This window comes from Pezoporus occidentalis, unplaced genomic scaffold (genome assembly GCF_034315485.1).
Source record: "Pezoporus occidentalis ecotype Australia unplaced genomic scaffold, CSIRO_AGI_Poc_V1 ctg104, whole genome shotgun sequence".
In the NCBI taxonomy this organism is placed as follows: Eukaryota; Metazoa; Chordata; class Aves; order Psittaciformes; family Psittacidae; genus Pezoporus; species Pezoporus occidentalis.
Genome location: NW_026912822.1, coordinates 922,678 through 946,243, shown reverse-complemented (window position 1 = coordinate 946,243; position 23,566 = coordinate 922,678). Strand labels below are relative to the sequence as shown.

Here is a 23,566-nt window from a genome sequence, read left to right as displayed (position 1 = left end):
ACTGGAGCACCTCCCATATGAAAACAGGCTGAGAAAGTTGGGGCTGTTCAGCCTGGAGAAGAGAAGGCTGCGTGGAGACCTCATAGCAGCTTTCCAGTATCTGAAGGAGGGCAATAGGGATGCTGGGGAGGGACTATTTGTTAAGGACTGTAGTGACCAGACAAGGGATAATGGGTTAAAACTTAAACAGGGGAAGTTTAGATTGGCTATAAGGAGGAAGCTCTTAACTGTAAGGGTGGTGAGGCACTGGAATGGGCTGCCCAAGGATTTGCGAATGCTCCATCCCTGGCAGTGTTCAAGGCCAGCTTGGACAAAGCCTTGGGTGAGATGGTTTAGTGTGAGGTGTCCCTGCCCAAGGCAGGGGGGCTGGAACTAGATGATCTTAAGGTCCTTTCCAACCCTAACTATTCTATGATTCTGTGATACTCTACCCGTCAGAGTGGAAGTACATATAGAATTTCCTATCACTTCCACTTCTGAATACTTCTAGGAATTAGAAGTTATACAGGAGCTCTGAGCCTCAAAAATGGAAACTCAGCATTACCCAACCCTGAGATCATAAATAGCGACACCCACCTAGAGTAGGTGAACTAGACAGGCTTACCCCACTTCGAATATCAACAAACAGCACGTAATCCATGTTGTAATGTGCACGTTAAGGCTGCAAACCCCTTATTTATAAAAAAGTTAACTCAAACAAAAGTTACTAGTCTATACAGTTCTGAAAGTGCCATCTAAATACAAATGAAGTATAGTAGGGGGTTATTTGCCTGTTTATGAACATCACCATCCTGCTAATTGTTCATAACATAGATTCATAGAGTGCTTTGGGTTGGAAAGGACCTTAAGATCATCCAGTTCCAACCCCACTGCCATGGGCAGAAATGCCTCACACTAGACCATGTCGCCCAAGGCTCTGTCCAGCCTGGCCTTGAGCACCACCAGGGATGGAGCATTCACCACTTCTTTGGGCAACCTGCGCCAGCACCTCACCACCCTCACAGTAAAGAACTTCTTCCTTATATCTAATCTGAAGTTCCGCTGTTTAAGATTAAACCCATCATCCCTTCTCCTGTCACTGCAGTCCCTGATGAGGAATCCATCCCCAGCATCCTTGTAGCCCCCTTCAGATACTGGAAGGCTGCTCCGAGGTCTCCACACAGCTTCTCTTCTGCAGGCTGAATGGCCCCAGCTTTTTCAGCCTGTCTCCGTATGGGAAGTGCTCCAGTCCGCTGATCATCCTTGTGGCCTCCTCTGGACTTGCTCCAACAGCTCCACGTCCTTCTTACATTGAGGACACCAGAAGTGTACGCACTGCTTGACCTATGTGCAACACCATGAAAACTGAGAAAACCCCTAGTAGTGCTCCCTCCACGCAACACTCATTCTTCAGTCAGATACCATGCAGATATTACCAAAGCAATGGGGTAATCTTCACCTTAGCATGATTTCTGCCAGCTCCAAGAAGTGTAATTCAAAGAACTCCAAGTTAACAGTAAAAGCAGACATTTCATTTCTGGTAGCAGTCATCACATTTCAGCAGAAGAATGAAGGAAATGGAAAGAATATATACTTCATTGTTCATTTGTATGTCTACATAGGTACAAACATGTATCTATTTCCTTTCCCTGGTGGTGAGAACTTCAGCCTGCTTTCAAGGTGGCTATCTCCATGAGCAAAAATGTGTTTAACCTGCCCAGTGGATACACAGATTTCCCTGATACAACAGAAAGCATCAAATCTTCTCTGTGAGTTGTCTGAGCTGGGGACTCCAAGAATGCCGTTGTTACAGACACGGCTCAAATAACCAAAAGGAAAACAATTTCAATTCATTGCTTACAATCTCAGCAGAGCTCAAAAAAGATCTGTTCTCTAATCTATGACTTAACTGACTTCATGGTAAGGGGGTTTCTTCACTTCAGCTTCTGATCCTCTTGTAATTTGAGTCAACTCCACAAAGTGTTCATCTAACCTAGAGTCCCATGAAAACCACAACTTGTGTCATGGAAAAAGGAACTGTTAATGTCTAGAATAGCACTTGCTGTATTGGTAAATGGAAATTCTAGCTGCCAATGAAACAGTGTGAAACAAGACCCTCAGTCTGCGGTGCAGAGACAGAGGTGATCCACTACAGACTGTGTAATTCACAATATGCTTGCCCAACATATGTACTGGAGAGATTTACACAGACCTTCAACATTCAGAACTGCCAGAGTTGCATCTTTCACTAAACTCACTGTACAAAAACAAGTTAATAAAAACAGAAGTCTCTCAAGAGAAAAAACAGGCTCAGCCAAGAGACTGAAAGCAAGGGCCAGAGGCGGAAAGAATGGTGGGACTCTACCCAAGCCCTGCCAAGATGCCAGAAGAAAGGGCTGTTTCCTGCTAAAACAATCTATGTTTGGCAGACTTTATTGTTAGAAGTCCATTAAGGAAATGAATAGGACCCCTTCACACCTCGAAGATCCTTCATTTCTGTCTACAGTGAGTGCTCTCTCCTGTGCAGCTACAGCAGTGTCCAGAATCCACCAGAGACAAGGCATTAAGCAAGGCAGATGAGCAGTTTCTCTACCAGTTGAAGGTCTAATAAATCTGCGTGGAAAGCTGATTTCTATCAAACCCAGTGAAGACCCAAGAAACATATTCAAAGTGCATACTAACTTCCCTTTAGCTCTGAAAATGATACATAACTAACAGGTTCATTCTGGCCTAGAGAACTTTTGAATGCTTTACTGAAAGATCAGATCTAGTTTCCCTAGAGGATTAAACATAAAACAATTAGTGATTAAAATAATAACAAATGACTGGTTAGGAAAGAATCAGAGAATCATAGACTTGCATTCCAACCTGGATATGAGACACAAGAGCTTTAACCCAAAGGCTGGAACTTTTTCTAACTGCAGTTGGTTCTGAGAGAAGTTGGATAACTAAATAACTTTTAGTATTTGTGCCCAACCACAACAGTAGCAAAAAAAGTTATAATTCAGGAAAACAGGAAATAAAAATCTAAAAAAGCTACCAATTTTTACACATGAATCCACAACAGAGGTCACCTGTATTTGGAAAGCACTTCTCAAGTCACTCAGATCTTCCTAAAGGTCCCGTAGTTTACAGCATGGTGACCCACCCCATACTGTGCACCAGGAAACAGCCATCTAACAGATTATTTGCATTTCCAGCTTTTTTTTCCCTCAGTCAAAAGCACTTTACTACTTCCAAACTTTATGTTGACTAGAAAAAAAAAAAAGAAAAAAAAAGATATGCTACAACGGGGACAGTCACAAACCCAAACCCAAGGTAGGCACTGCAAAACCTGTCTGCTCATTCGTCAATCTCAATAGACAATAGCCTGGACCTGCTGCAGTAACCAGTGTATGTGTGCAAGCTTGTTACAGGCTTCTGGAGATGCATTTCATTACTGGGTAACAAAAGTGACACCAACAAGTACAAGATGGGAACACTTTTAAATTGTTTGCATTTCATTCATAATACATCTGAATGATGATAAAAACTGAGCTCTCCCTCCCACTGGAGTTTTACCTACAATCTTTGAAACTGTAGATAAGGATTAGGGCCTGGTAATTTCAGGTTTTTTTCCTTTCTCCAGAACTCATACAGTAACTATAGCTCAAAATTATCAAGACTAAATTTGCATTCTGGGCAAAAAAAACCCACTTTAATAGTCTACTCTAAAACAACCCTTTTGCCTTTCTCACAGTCAGCTTCATTAAAATGTATGAAACATGCCCAGTCATTAATATGAGCAGCACAATAACAACGGGAGTGACTAGGTGCTTGAATACAGAAAGAACAAGACTTATACAAAAAATGAACCAAATTTCATCTGAAGATCTCTTCTTCAAGTACTGACAATACTGACCAGGATCAGGGAGGTTCACAGAGGCCCAGAAAAGGATCAGAAAACCAAAAAAGGGCAAATGCCATTCCTGTCTCCAAAAACACAGGAAAAGAGAAGCAGAAGGGTGGTAGTCTGCTTAGCATCAATTCTCAGTGAACAAAAATCATCTTCTGCAATTCCCTAGAAGATAACTAGAGAAAAAAAACAGCAAACATGGAGTTGTTAAGAGCAAAAGATGCCAGATTAGTCTAAATTTGGCCTTGAGATCCATTAGGCTGTCACAGGAGAGGAAGAAGTAGTAAACACATCTTGATGCTAGCACTATCTTTGGTCACAAACCATAAAGCAAGCTAGAGAAACTACATACAGGGATCTGTTCTGAGGCAGTTTTCCAGGTAATAACTCAGGTAAAGAAACAGGAACATTCCTAAACAAACTGATAAGATTACCATCAGATTACTGTCAGATTACAGTGTTGGCTAAGATTCCTTGGATTTGAAAATCTTGTGCTCAAAGTGGTCGTGACTAAACATTCACCAGAGCTGTTTTCTGTGCCACACTGACCAACAGGTAGAAGCAGCATCCTTGGGACTGGGGGACTCAAACCAGTCTTCTCTTTGTATGACCTGAATGGTGCCTTCTAGAGTTACTGTCCTGAGTTTCATTAAACCAAATCCAACTTTGAATGCCAGAAAAAAACCCACCAAACACTAGCACCAAAGAGGAAAGTATTTTGTGTTTAAAAAACACCAAGTCTCATGGCTGGAAGATGCAGTTCTGCATTACATGAAGCTGCAAGAGAATCCACATCCAGATGCATCACTCCTGTGAAAGGTGATAAAGGATGAAGCTTGTAGGGCAGCAAAACATATAGGTTAGCAACAACAATAGAGCCATGTGTGAAGGTCAGGGAGGGCCTTACCTATCAAAGAGCAGAGATCAGGGTAGGAGAAAAGCCAGCAAAATGGTTTTATTTTAAAAGATGTTTGCAGGAAGAAAAGTAATATAGGTATTAGAATATTCTTACGATAACTGTAATACTGATAACTACTTTGCTACTAGGAAAAAAAAATGGTGCCAAAACCTCCTGACTTTTCCTTGAAGGAAGCCTGGAAAGCCATCTAGTCATGCATGAGACTCTATAATCAAAACCAAGAATTCATCATTCTTCTACTTCACAAGGGTAACAGTGAAGGTAGTAAACTACCTTCTGCTATGTCTCAAGCATGCTGTGTAGCAGGAACTACACAGATCAGAGAGTCTGAAGGGATATGTGCAATGCTGACTAGGCTTCTCTCTGAACAAATCAGAAGTCCGTTATGGGGTAGAGAGGAGAAAAAGGGATACCCTGTCCAAAGCTTGAGTTCACAACAGTACAGAAATACTCCACAGTTTAGTCACTGGCATTGGTACTACTGCTGACAGGTAAGTTTTTCTTCTGTAACCACCTAAGCACAAACAGTCCCTATCTTTACTTCATTAATTTACGATTTTGCTGTTAACATCAGCAGATGTGATAGCTAGTAATCAACGTCTGAACTGGAGAAAAGAAAGCCTACATAGGCTAGGATTTGACTACTGGACACTTCTGATCTTAAATTATTTGGCTTTGCAACAGTAAGACTCCAGAGAGATTATCAGTTGAAGATACTGATGTAATTCAATGGCTGACACAACGTGAGTCCTGATTTAGTAAGATTTAACTGAGCAGCAAATTCTAGAGCTTTGTTGACAGGACTAAACCTAATTCCTATTTTATCAGGTTATGCACCACTGAATCACCTTGGATTAAATTTTCCTACTGACAGGTTATGCCATAGTTGGATTTCTCAGCATGTTATCAGTAATTTCCTGGAGTACCTGTTAGTTGCAATTTTAAGAGTGTCTTATCAAAGAAAAAGACTTGACAAAATGACTTCATATAACCCTAGTTTAGATACCACTTAAGAAGAGTAAATCAAAGAGTTTAAAATAAGCTCTTAAAACTCAAGATGCCCATAATATAATTAATCTCTGCAACAAAATGTCACTTCTTTCTTAACCACATATATTACCCCTACATATTCTAGTTGTGTACTAGAAATACATACAACAAAAAGTATAGAGGAACTTTTCCACAGCATGATAAAGCCAGCATAAGGATGAACTGTGCACTACAATGAAACAAAGCTGAAACCACAGAAATTACTCCTTAAAATAGCTATGTCTGCATTAGCAAAAGCTTAAACATTAGAACTATAAGGGTGCCAGTAGCTATATACTGCTGAAGCTTGAAGACAAACGTATTTCCAGCTTGAAATCTAAATATTCCTCATTAGCACACAGCAAATACATGATCTGTTCCAAACTGTCTGCCATAATAGTAAAAATACTCTGAAGTCCAGTCTGGCAACAGAAACAGCATAAATCAGGAAGCCTTTATTTTTTTTTCAATTCTTTTGAAGAAGCACTGAAGTACCACTTCAATTCCAGTGCAGTTCTTTCCAGACATAAGAAGGCACTTAAAGTGAGAGAGAAAAGCGACAAAAGCCCACAGCATACTGGACTTGCAAATTTACAGAGAAGCAACTCAGATCACTGCCGTTATCTGGGGGCAGGCAGTATGAAGTCACATCACCAACACTAACTTTGTGCTTCTTGGGTTTTAAATGAAAACATTTGAAGAATAGCAGGAAGCAAACCCATTCTCAGACCTATCACATCTAAAGGACATCAGGGAACAGTAACCAGGTGACAAAGCACCTGAGAAGTGATCTTGATCTGATGGGCGACTCAGAGGTGACAAAGAAGTTCATACCAGAGCAAACATTAAGTTGTAACAGAATCAAGTTCACTCAGAGCAGATTTTTCTATTATGTAAGATAAACTGGAATCCTTTGCTAAAAGAATGAAGGCAGGGGAGGCCACCTGCCAGGATACTAATGGATCTCAAAGAGCCACCATGAGTAACTGGAAAGATAAGCATACACAAGCCCTTTCAATATTTTTCAAGGCATTTTGTAGTTCTTGTCTAAAACTAAAGACTTGTTTGAGGCATCTTTGCAACAGCTGCATTTTGTTTGATTTGGCAAACAAAATATAGGGACAATGTGACTGCTCAAATACTAAGTGTTAAGAACCTAGTAAGATTTAGGTGAAATGAAATCATAACACCTAAAAGAATGGGAACACCCAAAACCTGACTGAGTTTGCCATAGTAAGACTGTTTAGGCCTTCTATATAGTTAAAATTCAAAGCGGTCTTACACACAACTGAACTCTGAAGAAAAAAAATATAAGTGGAAACCTTACCTCTGCCTCATAGTAACATCTAGCAGGAAGCATACAGTTACTAAGTAAAAGACTGGTTGGGAAAGTTTTATATGGGATAACAGGTTCTTCCTCTTTTCCTCTCACTCCACCTCCTCAATAGAAAGAGCAGAATCCAGGTCATTTGCATGCTGTTAGCTGGCTTGAGAAGTGACTGAAATATGCCTTAATTTCTTATGTTTAACCTTAAAAATCCTAGCTCTGAAATAACTCAAGCATTTCTGGAACTTGTAGTTTACTCACCACTATACACACCAACCTTTTGTGTATGAGTGCTGTGCTTTAGCTTGAAATTCTCAGAATAACAGCTCCCTGGTTACCAGAATTCAGTTGCTGCAAGGTTACACTTAGCAGGGATTACAGCAAGAAACCAAAAGCCGCTTTTGATCTCCTTATTCTGTTTCTCCTTAAAGGCAACATGAGACACATCTATCCTGACCCAAATTCTGGACAGCATTCCATTACAGAAACATAGTATACCATTCAGGATCTGGATGATACATGAATGCAAGCACAACCTTAATAACAAAGAATTGTCCAGCTAAGAGAAACAAACATTCACTAAAATGACTCAACATGTAGTATTATTGTCATCAGCTTAATAATTCTTTGACTAGTTTTAAAAGCAAGACCACAAGCTACATAAAAACTCAGACTGGTAAGGCAAATCATTCACAGGTAGAAAAGTTTCTATGAAGAAGGCTGCCTATAAACTCACACTCACTGAACATATTCCTACCCAAACTGGCAGACTCAGGGTATCTCCCCATACATAAGTATCATGCCAAATATGACCAATGCAATCATTTGCTCCTCTACTTCAAATTTGTCGTGAAACAGGGGAAGACAGGCAAGCTCCTGCTCCTTACAATGCAAATCCCATATGCATTAATCAAGTTTAACTACTACTACACCCCATCAAAGCTGTGCAAGTAGCAAGGTGTAGGGTTGACACACACGCTCTAATGTTCAGACACCCATGCTGCTGGAGAAGACGGGTGGTTGTGGCCTGTAGGTACATTTAAAGCCGGAAAATGATGCTCTAAGAAAAAAAGTACGGACCAACTCTGAACCTCAAATAACGTCCCGCGGTACCTCAGCGCCTAACTACCGCGAGGGCACGGGCACGGCGAGCCCCCACACCTCACTCACTGGCTCAGGCCTCTCTCCCTCCCTCCCTCCTTCATTCCCACGACCCAAGCTCCGCGTGCCCTGCAGAGCAGCAGCCCATACGGCTGAGAAGCTCCAGAGACAACCGTCTGGGATGCAGAAAGGACGGGGCCAAATGAAGGGCAGTGTGAAAGCGGAGAGAAGAGCACCCCCTCCGCCTTGCCCGACCCCGCGCCGCCACCGCCCCGACCTCCTCACCGCGCATGCGCGGAGCCAGCCCGCTGCACGGGGGGCGGGTTGCTGGTAGGGCCGGGCGGGGCTGGAGCGCAGGGCTCAGCCGAAGCCGGGGAGTCCGGGAAGGGACCCCACGGGACGTGCCCGGTGCCCTAGGCCGGTTACCTGGCCGAGGGTCCCGCGGTGCAGGGCCCGGATCAGGCCACTCGGTGTCGCCATGGCAAAGGCGGGAAGGGTGTTGGGGGTGGGTGGGGGGGGAAGAAAACAGGGCAGGAGCCCGGAAGGCTCCGCGCATGCGCTGCTCTGCGGGCGCCCCGCGGGCTGGGATGCGAGTGCGCATGCGCAATGCCGGCAGCGGAAGGCTGAACGGTCGGGTGGCGTCCCAGCGCCGCGGAGGGTGGTTAGCGCAGGCGTGGTCGTTGCAGCGGCGGCCGGGAGTGGGGCTGTGTGTTGGTAGTGGCATGTCTCGGATGTCTCCTTACGGGACCTGCCTCATTGCCCTTGACACTGCCCTTGTCAGCAGTTTGTCCCTTCCGACCCTGTATAACCTCCGAGATCTCACCGACCCGTGCTCCCCTCGCGCATCCAAAGTGTGCCCGCGGCAGCGTTTTCACCAAGAGATCTGCAGGCTGGCCCTTGTATGGAGGTGCCCACCTCTGCGGGCCTCACTCGTCTTTAATCAGCAAACTAGCTAAAGTCAGTACCCACAGAAAACCCTGAAATCTCCTCTTTGAATCTACCCTGCTTTGCCCCGAATACCAAGAGCAGCTGTCTTCATCTTCCACCCCTGACATGGCATGTCCCCAGATCCAGTCTTTGTGCTCACGCAGCTTCCAGTGCGTCATAGAATCACAGAATGGTTTGGGTTGGAAAGGACCTTAAGATCATCAAGTTCCAAGCCTCCTGCCATAGGCAGGGACACCTCACACTGGACCATGTGGTCCAAGGCTCTGTCCAGCCTGGCCTTGAACACTGCCAGGGATGGAGCACCACTTCTCTGGGCAACCTGTGCCAGCACCTCAGCACCCTCACCGTAAAGAGCCCCTTCTGTATATCTAACCTAAGTCTCCTCTGTTTAGCTTGAATGCATCATCCCTTGTCCTATTGCTGCAGTCTGTGATGAAGAGTCCCTCTCCAGCATCATTGTAACCCCATTTGGACACTGGAAGCTGCTCTGAGGTCTCCACACAGCTTCTGTTCTCCAAACTGAACAGCCCCAACTTTCTCAGCCTGTCTTCACATGGGAGGTGCTCCAGTTCCTGATCATTTTTGTGGTGTCCTCTGGACTTCTCCAACAGCTCCATGTCCTCTTGGTTCCTACAGAACCAAAACAAATGAGTAACACTGAAGCTATAAATGAGGTCTAACATGCTTCTGAAGACTGTTGCAGATCAACTCTTGGTGCTGGCTCTTTTGGGAAGGGTGCCAGGTTTCTTCCTGGTTAATTTCTACCCACTTCAATTCCCACACAAAATGCTTATTACCCATGTTCAGGTGATGGGGAAACAAAGTAGCAATATGGAAAGAAGGTGCACTTGTAGATCTGTTAGCAGTGGCACTATGCACCGTATGGGTGATTATTTCCAGTAGCCAACTCGGTACTGAGCAAGAGTAGTCCAAACCTTGACACTGAGAATATTACCACAGAATGTTCCTAACTGTAAATTCCTGAAGTAATTTTAATAGCTGAAAATGCTGTAAGTTTCCATAACTATTTACTTTCACTTTGATGCATTAGTTATAACATTTTTAAAATGTTAAAAGTCTGTCTGTACCATGCTTACTACACTGGAGCCTAATCTTCATTTCGCTCCCCAGACACTACTGTAATACAAAGTGTAAAAATTCTACTTTGCATAGTCAATAATAACTTTATTTTGAAGTCAGAAATTGTACCTGCAATTTTTTCATCATTTGCATCATTGCTATAGATATTATGATTTGAGCTAAAAACTTCAGTGTGCAGTGTTCATCTTTGCCTGATGTTTTTACTCAGTGCTATGTTTCAGCAAAAATGTCAGCCAATTTTGAGAACATAACTAGGCAAAAATCATGTGGAGCTGGTGGAATTGTAGGAAACATCAGGGGAGAAGATGAAAAATGGAAAAATCCAGGTGATTTTTTTTGTGATTTTCTGGTCCTAAGGCTGCAAGATATTAGGCAAGAGCCCGTGACTGCTCCACTAAGCTAAGACTGAAGGCATGCTTTGAGTGGTCCATCAGGCAACAACCCTGATGGTGGGAGGGATGCACAGAAGCTTAACCTCTGCCTCACAACTAGAACTGTTCTCTGCTGGAGACTAATTAGAGCAGGTAGAGCTGTCTTTAACACAGTGAAGAGGACAATTCTGGAGAGACAAATGGACTATAAACTGAAGCTTCCAAAAGTTGTAAAGAAAACTGAGATAATGTAATGATTAAATGTTAAGACAATCTTTCAGCTGTTAAGAATTTAAAACCAAACTCTTTTCCAGAATGTAAGTACCAAAGAGAAAGCTTTTGGCATCTACTGACAAATATATATATATATGCTGACAAATAAAAATATAATGTTATAAATTAGTAAGTCGGACATTGGTTTGAGACAAAAATGATGAAGAAAAAAAAGCTATGTGAGATTCAGTGGTAAAAGACTAAGGAATTAAGGTATAATTAATACTAGTTTAACAGTATTAGTGTTAATTTTCAAGGTTATTAGAATTTGAGTTAGTAAATGGAACAGTAAAAGATGATGCTTCTTAGACTTTTGTAATACCTTTGGCTTAGTACCACAGAGCATTCTGATTAACCACACCAGAGAAGCACACGTTAAGTGCCGAAGGGCTGATTAGCTGACAGCTCTCCAAAAGTACTTGCTAAATTTGAATGAGGAGACATTTAGTAGAGTTCTATGGTGACTCGAACTTTGCCCTAATCAGTATTCTTACCAGTAATATGGAAATAGATCCTGAATAATTTATGTTGAAATACGCCCTTGACACAAATATTGTCAGACTTGTAAATAACACTAAACACATGGGGATCACTCAGACTGTTCTGATAATAGGAGTGTTTTAAAACAGAGCATGTTTTAAAATCAAACTGAAACTAAAATAAAAACTTTAATTCAAGTTGGTTGGTTAGGGTTTTTTTTTTAAACCAGAACTGAGCCTGAGTTATTACTTTGAAGTCTTTGTTGAACCGAAACTCAAGCTGAACAACAACAAAAAATTCAATGCAATATTCACAATAGCTCTTTAACACAAGTAGAGCCCACTCATATGACAGAAATCTAGCAGGAGCAGAAGGATAAGCAGGGGATATTCTTGGTGCAGGCAGAGAGAGAGAGTGGTGTCAATGGACAAGGTAGGTGAGCAGAGGAAGAAGTTGGCTTAAAATCCTGGATAAGAAAATACTGCTTGTGTCCTGAGAGATGGCCTCGTGAGATGAGGAGGAAGATTCACTGCTCATACTTACTGTCTTCTGAAATCTGCTGCTGCCAAAAGTCTTCTGACTTTTCTCATGTATGATTCCTAAACACTTCCCCTACCCATATTACCCCAATGCACATTGTGAATCTGTGCAAAGCTGTTTAGATGTGCAGAATCTCTACTGAGCAGAATCTCTACCAGTAAAAGATGAGCATGGATTAGAACTCAGTCAAAATATCACTGTGCAATTCTTGCTTTTAATACAGCCAAACTGACTTGATTTAGAGACAAGAGTTCTAGATCCTTATCTTTCAGGTGAGCGTGTTCCCCCTGGAACACAGTGATTCTGCAAAACATCTAGAGTTTGTGTTGGACAAGCAGCTCTATTGCTAGTGCAGTGCTGTAGCTGAAATGGTCATTTAAGTGATTTTTAGTACTGGGGTACCAGTCAGTGAATATGAAGTCCACTTTGGGTTTCCATGCTTCAAAATATAGAAAAGATTCATTGAAAAATCAAGGGAAAAAATACTGAAAAGAAAAAATACTGAAAAAATCAAGGAAAAAACTGCAGGCGATAGCCATAAATGTATTGAAGAAAAAATGTAGGCATCTGCTCAAATAAGTGATTAGTGAAAAGGAGCAGAACAGAAATTCTGTGATACAGTTTTTTTTTTCCTATGGGTAGAAAAACCTCTACAGCTGGGCTACGGCCCCCACAACTTTTTGAAGCTTTGAAGAGGCAGTGCTTTACACAAGACCCAGCCTTGGTTGATCTACAATGTGAATGGGGTACTGGGAATTAGTTAGGGATGAATAGAGAGTTTTTATGCACAATTTCCTTGTCTTATTTAATGTAGAAATTAGAAGTCATTTGGTTGTTGGCAGCAGATTGCAAAAAGGAAGACTGGTTAAAGAAGATGACTAAATTTTGAAAACCTGGCTTTATCCCTTGCCAATGTCAAAAGTCATGGGCACTAAATCAGTTTTTGTTCCTCTCCTGAAAAATGAGCAGAAATTCTGTGCACTCCTAGATAAAAACTAATCTTTTTCTACTGTACTTTTAATATGCCACATGCTAAAAACATAAACCAGGTTAAATATTAGAACGTCTGTTAATTTAACACGCAATTTTTATGTTTAATGCTTCGTATAGTTGGGCTTTAGCTCCCATCTTCAAAACAGAGTAACAGCTGTTCAAGTCAGCATTGTCAAAATGATTTCACTAATACTCTTGAATAATTCACGTTCTCTAATAAAAGTAACAAAGAGTAATGTAGAAGAAATTAATACATTTCTACTTAATAGAAGGATTGTGACAGAAAATCCTATGGTATGAAAATTTTAGGACACCATTTGGAATAAAAAATATTTAAAAACCTGAACAATAATCAATGAAACAAGAGCCTTGCAGAAAAAAAATAGTGTGCTATCATATAGCTAGAGACAGAATGCTAGTACATACAGAGAAGAAGAGCGAGAAATGAATTAAAATCACATCACAGAGTTGATGCTGCCATTTCTCGATTTCTGAATGCTTGATCATATTTTTTAATGTAGCTCGGAGGAGGGGTATTTATAATGTCTTTATTTGCTACGGTATTTCTCAGGTACAGTTTAAAATAGGATCCCTTTGTGCTGCGCATTGCTCAAGCATACACCGAGTGACATTCCTGGCTCCAAAGAGCTCATAGTCTAAACGGGCAAAATGGGCACAGACCAAACAGTGTGTGACACACAGTGAGCTAAATGAATTTGCCATGGAAATATTGTGACTTCTGTTGTTTTTTAAATGAAGGATGTCATTAGCAAGGTACTACCTGAATGAAAGACCAAGGAAAGGCGATTTAGGTAAACTGCAGTTGGTAGAGAAGGGAGATTAGATAGGGTAGGGGCTAAAGAAGAGAATAGGAGGAGTTGGAGCAGGCAACCGAAAAGCAGAGGGAAGAGTCCAGTCAAACCCTTCACATTGTCATACATAAAAGTACTTCACTTGAGACATATAAGCTGACATAGTTTAAAAGCACAGCTTTGAAATTCTCAGGAGCCTAGGTGTTAGTAGCAAGACTGGCTGAAGAGGGTGAATCAATTACTCTTACCTGTTTCATTTTACATTTTACACATGCTATGGAAGAATCTTTGACCCATTTTATACATCTGTCTGTTCAATGAAGCTTTGGCGGGATAGTATTGAAATCACTGATGATCTGGCAGAAAGCATGAAGAAGTGTTGTGTTATCTTTTGTATGCTGAAACCGTTGATAGTATCATAGCATTGCAGAGAGCTATATCCTGTGAAGTTCATGGAAAAACATTCTACTGGTAGCCACTGAGAAAGAAAAACACCTAGAATCTTCTGAAATCTGTAAACCTTTTCTCCCTGTAATGTACTGTGGAAAAAAGAAATCTTTCCTAGATGTTCTTTTGTATTATCATCAGTTATGGTGGCTGTGTTCTTTACATTCATTTTGAATCTGTGTTTCCTGTCATGAGCAGATTAAAAACAGAAGAGAGCAGAGTGAAAGTTTTCTATTGCAAACATCTGTGTCTGAAAAAGGATTGTATTTCCATGTCCTGGAACATCAAGGGGAAAAGCTTGCCCTCCCCAGACACACACCTTTGGTTTGCATCAATAAGGAGTTTATAGACAAGGTTGCTTTACTACAGTAAATAGAAAACCCAATTCTGCTATTATTTCCGGTGCTTAATCCAGCCTGGGTGTCTGAGGAGACCTTCGATCATTGTTCGCAGCAGAGAGCTATCTTATTCTAGATCTCAAAAATGCTTCACATATTTTTGGGTGTAACCTAAGCAGTGCTTTTAATGACTCCTGTCTTTTGTAACTGAAGCTCAGTTTTATATGCAAATACTGCTGTCTAGATAAGTGTTCTTAGAGACTGCCAGTAGAAATGGTGAATGGACATACTTACCCTCTGTGAGTTAAATTAAATCCACCAGCAGAAAAAATGGCTAAGTCAATGGACTTCACAAAGAAAAAAAGTAGTGCTGGCTTGTCATCCATATCTGTCTGGAAAAGGGGAGAAAATATAGTATAAGAAGCACTGGGGGCCAGATACACAGTACTTTCTTATATTTTCTGGTATTCTTACAGGAATTTAGCTTGGAAAGAAGGAAATTTATTGGTTTAGGTGCTACCCTGAGACCTTCATACCTGCTACATAAATGCCTCACAAATCTGGGAAATTGTTTATAAAATCATCATCTGAACTGGTTCTTGGGCATTAAAGAGACTTTTGCTGGTGTGCAATACTGATTTTTCCTTTCTGAAGTGGAAGCACATTTTCAAGTAATAGTCCAGGGATTAGAGTTTTACTTTGGGAAACATTGTTAGTGAGGATGGTCTTCTCTCTCCTAGTCATTTCCCCCATCTGCCAAACCTTCTTCAGGTATACCTGGCTGATGGTGACATCTCAATACCTGTGAATAGGAATTCACACAGTCTGAACCTCTGCTTTGTAATTCTGGTGGTTCAGTTTAGTAAGAGAATCTCAGCTGCCTTTTTACAATGACATCTCTCTTTCTCTATAGGATATATTACAGTGTGAACATTTGCCTATGACTTACCTGTCTGTCCAAGGTGCTCAGAAGAGATTCTGCAAGGAATAATGAAGTGTATCCCTCAACTTGCATACTGGAATAAGGATCTTAAAGATGTGAGAGTAGGGTACAGAGATACCTGCCTGCCTATTTCATCTTTAGATCAGTGGTCATTACACAGCAGACACTTTTGAAAAGTTATTTATGTAAAAACTATGGTTTATTTTTATATGTTGTTCCAGTTCCTAAAAATATGCCCTATTTACAATCTAAATTAAGTCTTACTTCACTTTCCAACATTCCAGTATCCTTATTACCTTTTAAGCTAAGCAAAATTTTGCTTCTCCTCTTGTTATCAGAGTGGGTTGTGTTATGTTGTTGTGGTGTTGGTTTTTTCATTCTCTTTAAGAAATGGCATGCACTGATACTTTTCAAAACCATCATGAAATAGGCTTTACACATTTGAAATTACAGTTGTGGCTCCTTCATCTTTTCAGTTTTTCAAGCTCTTCTGGTGAGGGCAAGCACCAAAATGTGCCACATACTATTGCAATTCTCAGTGCAGTTTGTCTGCTTCTACTCAACAAAAGAAGTGTTGCTAAAGAAGTTTGCAGGTGATACACAGATTGATAGAACAGTAAATAACCTTTATATAGCTGAGAAGTGTGAGCTGCAGTACTGCACTGAGAGTTCGGGTTCCTTCTATTTGATCTCTGTCTCTAAATTTCCAACTGTTGGTTTCCACAGTCCCCCAGCTTGTAAGAGTGACGCAGGGTTTTTATTTCCAGGTGTGTGACCTTCCCTAGTTACGTGTGTTCAGATACATGCTTGAATGAGTTCCCCTCCTACCAAACAACTCTGCTGTGTAGAACTGCCTCTTACTCAATCCTGTTTATCATTCCACCAAGCTGCCCATCATCTGCAGAGTTACTAGCAGTGCTTTCATGTTTTCTTCCATTCATCTTTTAAATACTAATTGCTAAAATGGGATCAGGGGCTTAACACCTCTTGATTCAACATCCATTGAATGCATAGTTCAATATTCACATCACTGATTATTTCACTGTTCATTAAAAAAAAATAAGACTGGCAGGAAATACCAAAATCAACACTTTACAGTAATGCAGATCTGGCACAGCTGAACGTGTTTCTAGATACCAGGAAGACTGAAGTACATAAAATGCAGATCTGCACTTTAGAGATAACTATCTCTAAAAAAGTCATTTCCATGTGCTAATGTAACATCAAATGACACTCCCAGAGAAAGAGTTTCAATGTTTTTTTCTTTTACCATTTATGCACAAGTTCACGGTATGAATAGGCTCTGAATACTGTGTTTCCATCTGGGGAACACAGAACACCTCTGTGTTTATGGGATACTTTAACTGGGTTTGCAGCTGCTTTGTTTCACCAGAGCAATGAAAGGCTGCTCAGACTCTAGCACTCTTTGCTTTTTGCATCCTTTGCCTTCTGCACTCCAAATGCCAATGCCTGCTGATTTGCAACCTCCTACCACTAGTTATTCTTTATACACAACCTCCTTGTTTGCATTCCCTTAGCCTGGCTTCATCAGGTGAACGTATGAAATCCCCCAGGCTGAGAGCATCAGATTGGTTGGGGGTGACAGCTCTGCCACCTGCTTTTCTTAGGCCAGCATCTCAGATAGCCAGGCTGACTGAGGGGTCGCATAGCCATGAGCTCTTGCTGGGCTCACCAAGCAGCATCTCTCCATGTCGCCAGCTCTTATGGCCTCTTGATGATGGTGACAGCAACTGCTCAGCTCTTCACAGCTGAGCCCTCTGCCTCAGCTCCTCGCCTTTTCTTCATCTCATGGCAGAAGTGACTCTGTCCCTTCGAGCAGCAAAAAATAGTTTGCTTACAAGCCTGGAGCCAAACATCTACATGTGTCTACTTCCCTCTCCATCACTTCTCCAGGGAGGGTGCTTTTGGTTTCCCGGAAAAGTGCGAAAAATGAGCACGCTGCCTTCAACCTCCCTCTCAGCTTGTCTGTGAAGAGGATCTGGCACAATAGGTGCTTTCCTCCCACGTGCTTCCTGTGAATGGCCATACTTGCTGAGCTTTTATTTTTTAACTAAAAGTTGTTCTGTTGTTTTTGTTTTTCCCCCATGCAGAATTGTTCCCTTTTGGACTGGCCACCATCATCCATTGTTCTCCATGAAACAGAAACTGCCGTTGCCCTCAGGGGAGATGGTGGCTGCCTATACTGTGAGGCATCATAAAATGCAGACCCCATTGGGAACAATGGGGAAAAGCCTTCTCAACGTGGCCACCAGCTGAGGCTTGCCACCACTCTTGGCCCATCCAGAGCACAGCCATGTTGAGGGGAGGTGGTGGTCTACTGAGCAGCCTTTGGGCCCTGCCTGAGGGGAAAACACGATTCCATGCAATAGGAAAAATACCCAGACAAAACCAGCTTAATTACAAGAAGCAAGTGAAATAAAGTCTTCATGCAAGGTTACAATGAATTCGTCTTATGTGGGAGCGGAGCTTTTAGCCATGTTTGTAGGGGAGACTGAAGTCCTTTTTTACTGCTCTCTCCCACTGATGTCTTGACTCCCCCTTAAGTACTAAGAGAACAAAAATCTTATTTGACAGTTTTAATAGGAAATGATTTTTGTCACAGAATAATAAGCACTTCATCTATGAAGATGTAATATTTTTCCACCCTCCTTTTTCACTGGGCAGCCTCCTGCCTCATATACTCTTGGGTCACTGCAGACTGTATTCTTTTTACCAAGACAGGAGACAGAGAGGTCTAATAATGGGTGGTCTGTGTGTTAAAATGGCTGATTTTTAATGTCTAAGCAAATTAATATATTCAAATACATCTTTGAAACTACCAGAAGATGTCTGGTAATGAAATCATGCGTATTGTATTTTTGAGAAGGGTGTACTGTAAAGAGAGTTAAGAATAATCTATGTAGCATGCCTGAGTTTGAAAATTCTAACTCAAGAGTCTTCAGGTGCCTCTAAAACATGCATTCAGTGATAGAAAATATTTCAAAGATGATGAAATTTGAGGGCATACATCATAATTTCGCACAAGTCGTGGTGTAAGAGGGTTGTGATTACTTTCCAAAGTGAGCATTGTCATTCAAGGAAATAAATGGAAAATAAATAAATGAAAAAAAAAAAGGAAATAAAGATCTTACTTAATAGGAGTCAAACTGTTCAAGCAATTAAAATCACAGTTAGCATGTTCACCCAAGTCAAACTGTAATCTGTTAAAATCCCATGTACATAAGTCTTCAGAGCTGCCATGGGCAGGGACACCTCCCACTAAACCATGTCACCCAAGGCTCTATCCAACCTGGCCTTGAACACCGCCAGGGATGGAGCATTCACAACTTCCCTGGGCAACCCAAAACCATATAATTATGCCTACGGCCATTTCAGTGGCTTTGTATTTAAATTGATAAAGTTGATCTTTAAAGATTCAGTTATGTGCTCTTTCTTCTCCAAAGTAACTACTTCGGAAGTAGCAGGTCATCTAGAGTGATGAAGCTGCATTCTCAAGTGTGACACTGAGCTGCTGGCATTACGCTCCTAATAATGTCTGGGAGCTGAGAGGCAGCTTTTTGGGTTTCTTATAATCCATAAATGCCACTCGGGGTACTAGGTGTGCTCGCTGACTTCCATGCTGCCAGAAGAAGGAACACCCCGTGTTTAGTAATAACAGAAACAATGGAGGCTACTGCCCAAAGTAAACACTGCATGCAGGGTTAGAGGATCGATTAGAGTGAATGAAACAGTGGAAAGCAGGATGAAATAGGCAGGGAGCAAACCCAAAAATCATGGTTCAAGAAATGAAGTGAATACACAATGGCCTTGAAAGCAAGCCAGGAGAATGAGCTTTTCGAGCAGAGCCTTGACTGCAAGCAGAACTGGGATCCTGAGCAAAGCAATGGGTTCTTGTTCAATCTTACTGTATTTCAAGAAGTGGGACTTTGTTTTGTAGTAAAGCAGGATTACTTCAAAGGAATACCTGGCTCTTGTAATCAATTTCTCATTCTAATGGAAACAGCCTGTGATGTCGTGCATATGGGCTGACTGCTCAGTCCGTGATGGAGTTAGACAATGCAGAGAGAGCAAACAATGAGGAAAAACAATGAGTGAGGAGGACAGAGGGAGGTTTTAGAAAAAGATATGGTAAAATGGAAGAAAAATCCCAATTTACAGGGCATTAATCTAAGGCACAGAGAGTTAGAAGAACGTAGTCAGGCTGTTTTCTTCCACATGATAGTCAGCTGGGAGATGCTGGTGGCTCTGGCAAAAACAATCACTAATGTGTACTTATGTTTGAATTGCTAATAAAGAAGAAGGCCCTGTCCCTCCTGCCCCATTGCTGTTTGAGAAAGGCAGCCCTCTCTGACCGGCAAGCAGGCACCACAGTGGAGGGTTAAAACATACGAAGCTGCTGCCCATTTGGAACACACTCCGTCTCCTTTCACATCTGCAGAGCATTTAGCTGCTTGCATCTGGTTGTGTTTGCGCAAATATAATTCCATATTCACTAATAATTCCCGAGGCTAAAGGCCCCTCTCCTGTAACCTTGTTAATATTCTCACAAGGCCTGGTGTGAACGCCTCACAGCACTTGGATTAGAATTCAGTCTGGTGGGTTTTTCTCCCCCACCCCGTCTCTTACTCTTTCTCTCTCTCGTACTTTTCTGGCCTCCAGTTTCCTGGCCACCCACATGACGAGACACTCTCCCTCCCGCTCTCTCCCCATTCTCAGTTTCAAGGAATTTCCTTTTGTCAAAGGCAAAGTGTGATTGACATATTTTCCCCCTCTTAAGTGCAGTCTTCTTAATACTTGATTTAACTATGTCCTTATGGGGCTCGTATAATCATTACCTAGGTGAGAAAGAGACCCCCTGCTCTCTCTCTACCATCTGATCTTGGGCTTCAAGTGCCAAACTGCTGACTACTTAGTGCTTTTTACATGGTTTTATTCCCTTCTTAAAAACGTTTTTATTAATTTGGTGGTGATGAGAGCTTCCAGATTTACAACACTGGAAGCTGAAGTCGTTTGTCCACAAAACAGGTACCACTGAAGCAGCAGAACTGCCGGCTCCCCTATCAATGTGCCTTGGGATCCCCTTTCAAAGCACCTCACCCCAGCCAGAAGGTCCTCTGGCCTTTCTGGGGAGAAGGCAATTCAATTGTGCTAAGTGCTAAGACTGATAAAAAAACTGAAGCAGAGCTCACCCTGACCATCAGTTGTCACAGGAGTTGGGCATATAAGAATTTTGCTCATTCACTTCTGCTCACTACTTTCTTTAGCACAAGGAACAGTGTTTTCCTGTTGTCCTGCAGCATATTTTCCATGCGAACTGCATATCATGGGCCCTGGCCAGCTGCCCACCCCAGGTAGAGACCAAGGTGTGCATGGTGGTGGGAGCAAGAGGCTGAAGAAGAGTGGCTGGGAGGACTGGGAAGGTGGATGGGCTGCTGCAAGGAGAAAGAGAGGAAGGCAAGTCCCCAAGCTGATAGCCTGAAGTCTTTAATGACCTTCTGTTTAATCGGCATTGGGCACCCTGCTGTGCTACTCTAGCTTTGTCCACATCATATATATTGGGCCAGGAAAGTAAAACTCTACATTATGATGGCTGTGGGTTGGCTGTAGGAATTCAGCTGAAGCGGTTGGTCAGACTGAGCCAAACGTTTTCAACACAAGGATTATTAACAAGCTTTTGACTAAATATTTGCAACATCTAAACACACCTTTTAATCAATATGAGAGTAAACCAGAGTTTTGTTTTCCATTTAACAGGAAGTCCTGGAAACTGTTACAGCCAACAGTATAGCCAACAATATAGCTAACAGTACCATAACTGATTGTTGTAGCCAACAATATAGCCAATAACCTAAAGAAATGTTTATGATTAAGTACGTTCAAAATTTAGGCCATGTTATTATAATACCTAGTTTTCAGTTCTATGTGAACTTTGCTGCATCTGAAATAGCTAGGGTGAAATTTGCCATGTCAGGGATTAATCTCTTTACCTTGCATCCTTCTTTTCCCCTTTCTTTGAAAAAGGGAGTTAAAAATAGTTGAGTTTTAAGAAAAAGAAAGTTAGGGAGACTTTATTCTAATGTATATGCTAAAAACCCCTGAAAGGGACACCGGTAAGAATTAGTATTCCCTACCTAATTTGGATGAAAGACTTGTCTTTTGATCAGCAGTTGGGGCGGAGGATCCCTCTGATGTCAGAAATGTATAACTTGCCTGTTTCCGTGCAAACTTTCCCACATTTACTCATGTTCTGAGCCTCAGAAAGTCCCACTTCGCACCAAGACATTAGAAATGTCTGTTCTCTGAAGGATTTCTGCCTGTTCACAAATCCAGTAGTGAATGGCAACCTTCTAACCCACTGCAGCAGTGGGTTGCATGGTGTGGCTTGTCGCAGAGCACAGCAGATCAACAGTGATGCTGCCTCCCATGTGGTTTCAGTGTTTGACTGACAGAGTATGGGAGAGAAGAAGAAAACTTGCTGACAAGATAAGACTGCAGAAGATAGGGAACTGGGACCAAAGTACTAGGAACAAAGACACTGGGACAAAGAGCTACTGGGGTCAATATCCTGAAGTTCTGGGCAACAGTGGGGGGCTTACAGGTAGGACTGGAAACATGACAGGGGAGAGGCATGGACCTCAGGTGTTTGTCTCAGGAAACTGAACAGGAATTTTCACCCATTTGAACTACAAAAATTAAATAGAAACACCCCCCCTCTCCCCCCAAAAATGAACGATTCAGGCTTTAGGGCAGAGTTTGGATGATGTGCAGTAGATATGACATGAATCACTTACTGAACGGTGAGTGTAAAAAAAGACCTCAAATGTACAGGATCTTCTCCAGAGATTCAATGGGAAACTGTTATGTATTTATGTAATTAAAGACAGTGAGATGGCTCATAGATAGGGCTGAAAAAAGGTCAGGCTTATTGCTGAGGATTCTTAACATCCATATGTTTGACTTTGCAACATTAATAGTTTCTTAACATAGCATTATTTATACAGTAATACCTGGGATAGCATATAGGCCAGGACCCATACTGCTGTAAAGTGAGTTAGATTCTGTATCTCATCAATGCCTCAAATTAAATTAACACTCTTTACCTTAGCTCTGGCTCCAAGGCACAAGGATTCAAAAGAAGGCTTTGCAAAGCCAGCTCCTGTGTATTGTGGAATGAAGTGGGAGCAAATGGTAATGATATAAAAGAAATCCATTCATTTTTGTCTTCCTTTCTTCACACAAACATGTGCAGCTGTGCCCCATATCTGCTGAAAATAGTCATCAACACAATATGGCAATGAATATTTTCAACCATTCTTTTAAGAAAGCTTTTATCTTTTTTTTTGGCCTCACAATGTCTCCAGGCAATCTATCTCCATTGTCAGGGCCTTGCTTAGGGAAGTATTGTTTCAAGAAGCACAGCCCAGAACTCTTTTTCTGGTATGTGCCAGGGAAGGAGTTAACTTGTAGATGGCTTCAGCAGCTTGTCAGATCCCAGTCCTCAGCCTGTCCATTGACATCAAGTACCTGTGAAGCCCATGGCAAAGGATGCCTCACCTCCTTGACTGGCCACAACAAATATGAAAGGGCAGTTTACTAGCAAATTGATAAACAAACATTTTTGTCCTTTCATCCCCCCAAGCAAATAGCAAGCATGAGGGGTGCTGGGCCATTTGTTATTAAATCAGTAGTTGAACAACTACACTGGGAACATTGACTGATAGCGAGGACAAACAGCTCTATTAAGATGCAGAATAAGGTAGCAAAAGAATCCCAAACCAAAACACTTTCAGCTAGGAACAGGGGAAGACTGGGATACGGCAACTGGTGTTTCTGTTCAGACACAAGTGATTCTTTACTATGAGGGTGGTGAGGCACTGGCACAGGTTTCCCAGAGAAGCTGTGGCTGCCCCATCCCTGGGAATATTCAAGGCCAGGCTGGACGAGGCTTGGAGCACCCTGGTCTAGTGGAAGGTGTCCTTGCCCGTGACAAGGATTTGGAATTGGATGAGCTTTAAGGTCCCTTCCAACTAAACCATTCTGTGATTCTAT

The 23,566-nt window shown here is 41.9% G+C and overlaps 1 protein-coding gene across 4 annotated transcripts in view; it reads right to left on the bottom strand.

Moving 5' to 3' along the window:
- The window catches only part of WARS2 (tryptophanyl tRNA synthetase 2, mitochondrial), a 47,774-nt gene extending 38,997 nt beyond the window's left edge, over positions 1-8,777 (bottom strand). Inside the window, exon 1 of one of the 4 annotated variants that reach the window (XM_062618181.1) lies at positions 8,677-8,777. In XM_062618181.1, the coding sequence (XP_062474165.1) occupies positions 8,677-8,730 (54 nt within the window). In that variant the 5' untranslated portion in view covers positions 8,731-8,777. Of the gene's footprint in view, positions 1-7,426; positions 7,627-8,124; positions 8,231-8,676 lie in introns of those variants that run through there. The other 3 variants (XM_062618214.1, XM_062618198.1, XM_062618206.1) reach the window with 3 other exon arrangements.
- Positions 8,778-23,566: the final 14,789 nt, after the last annotated feature.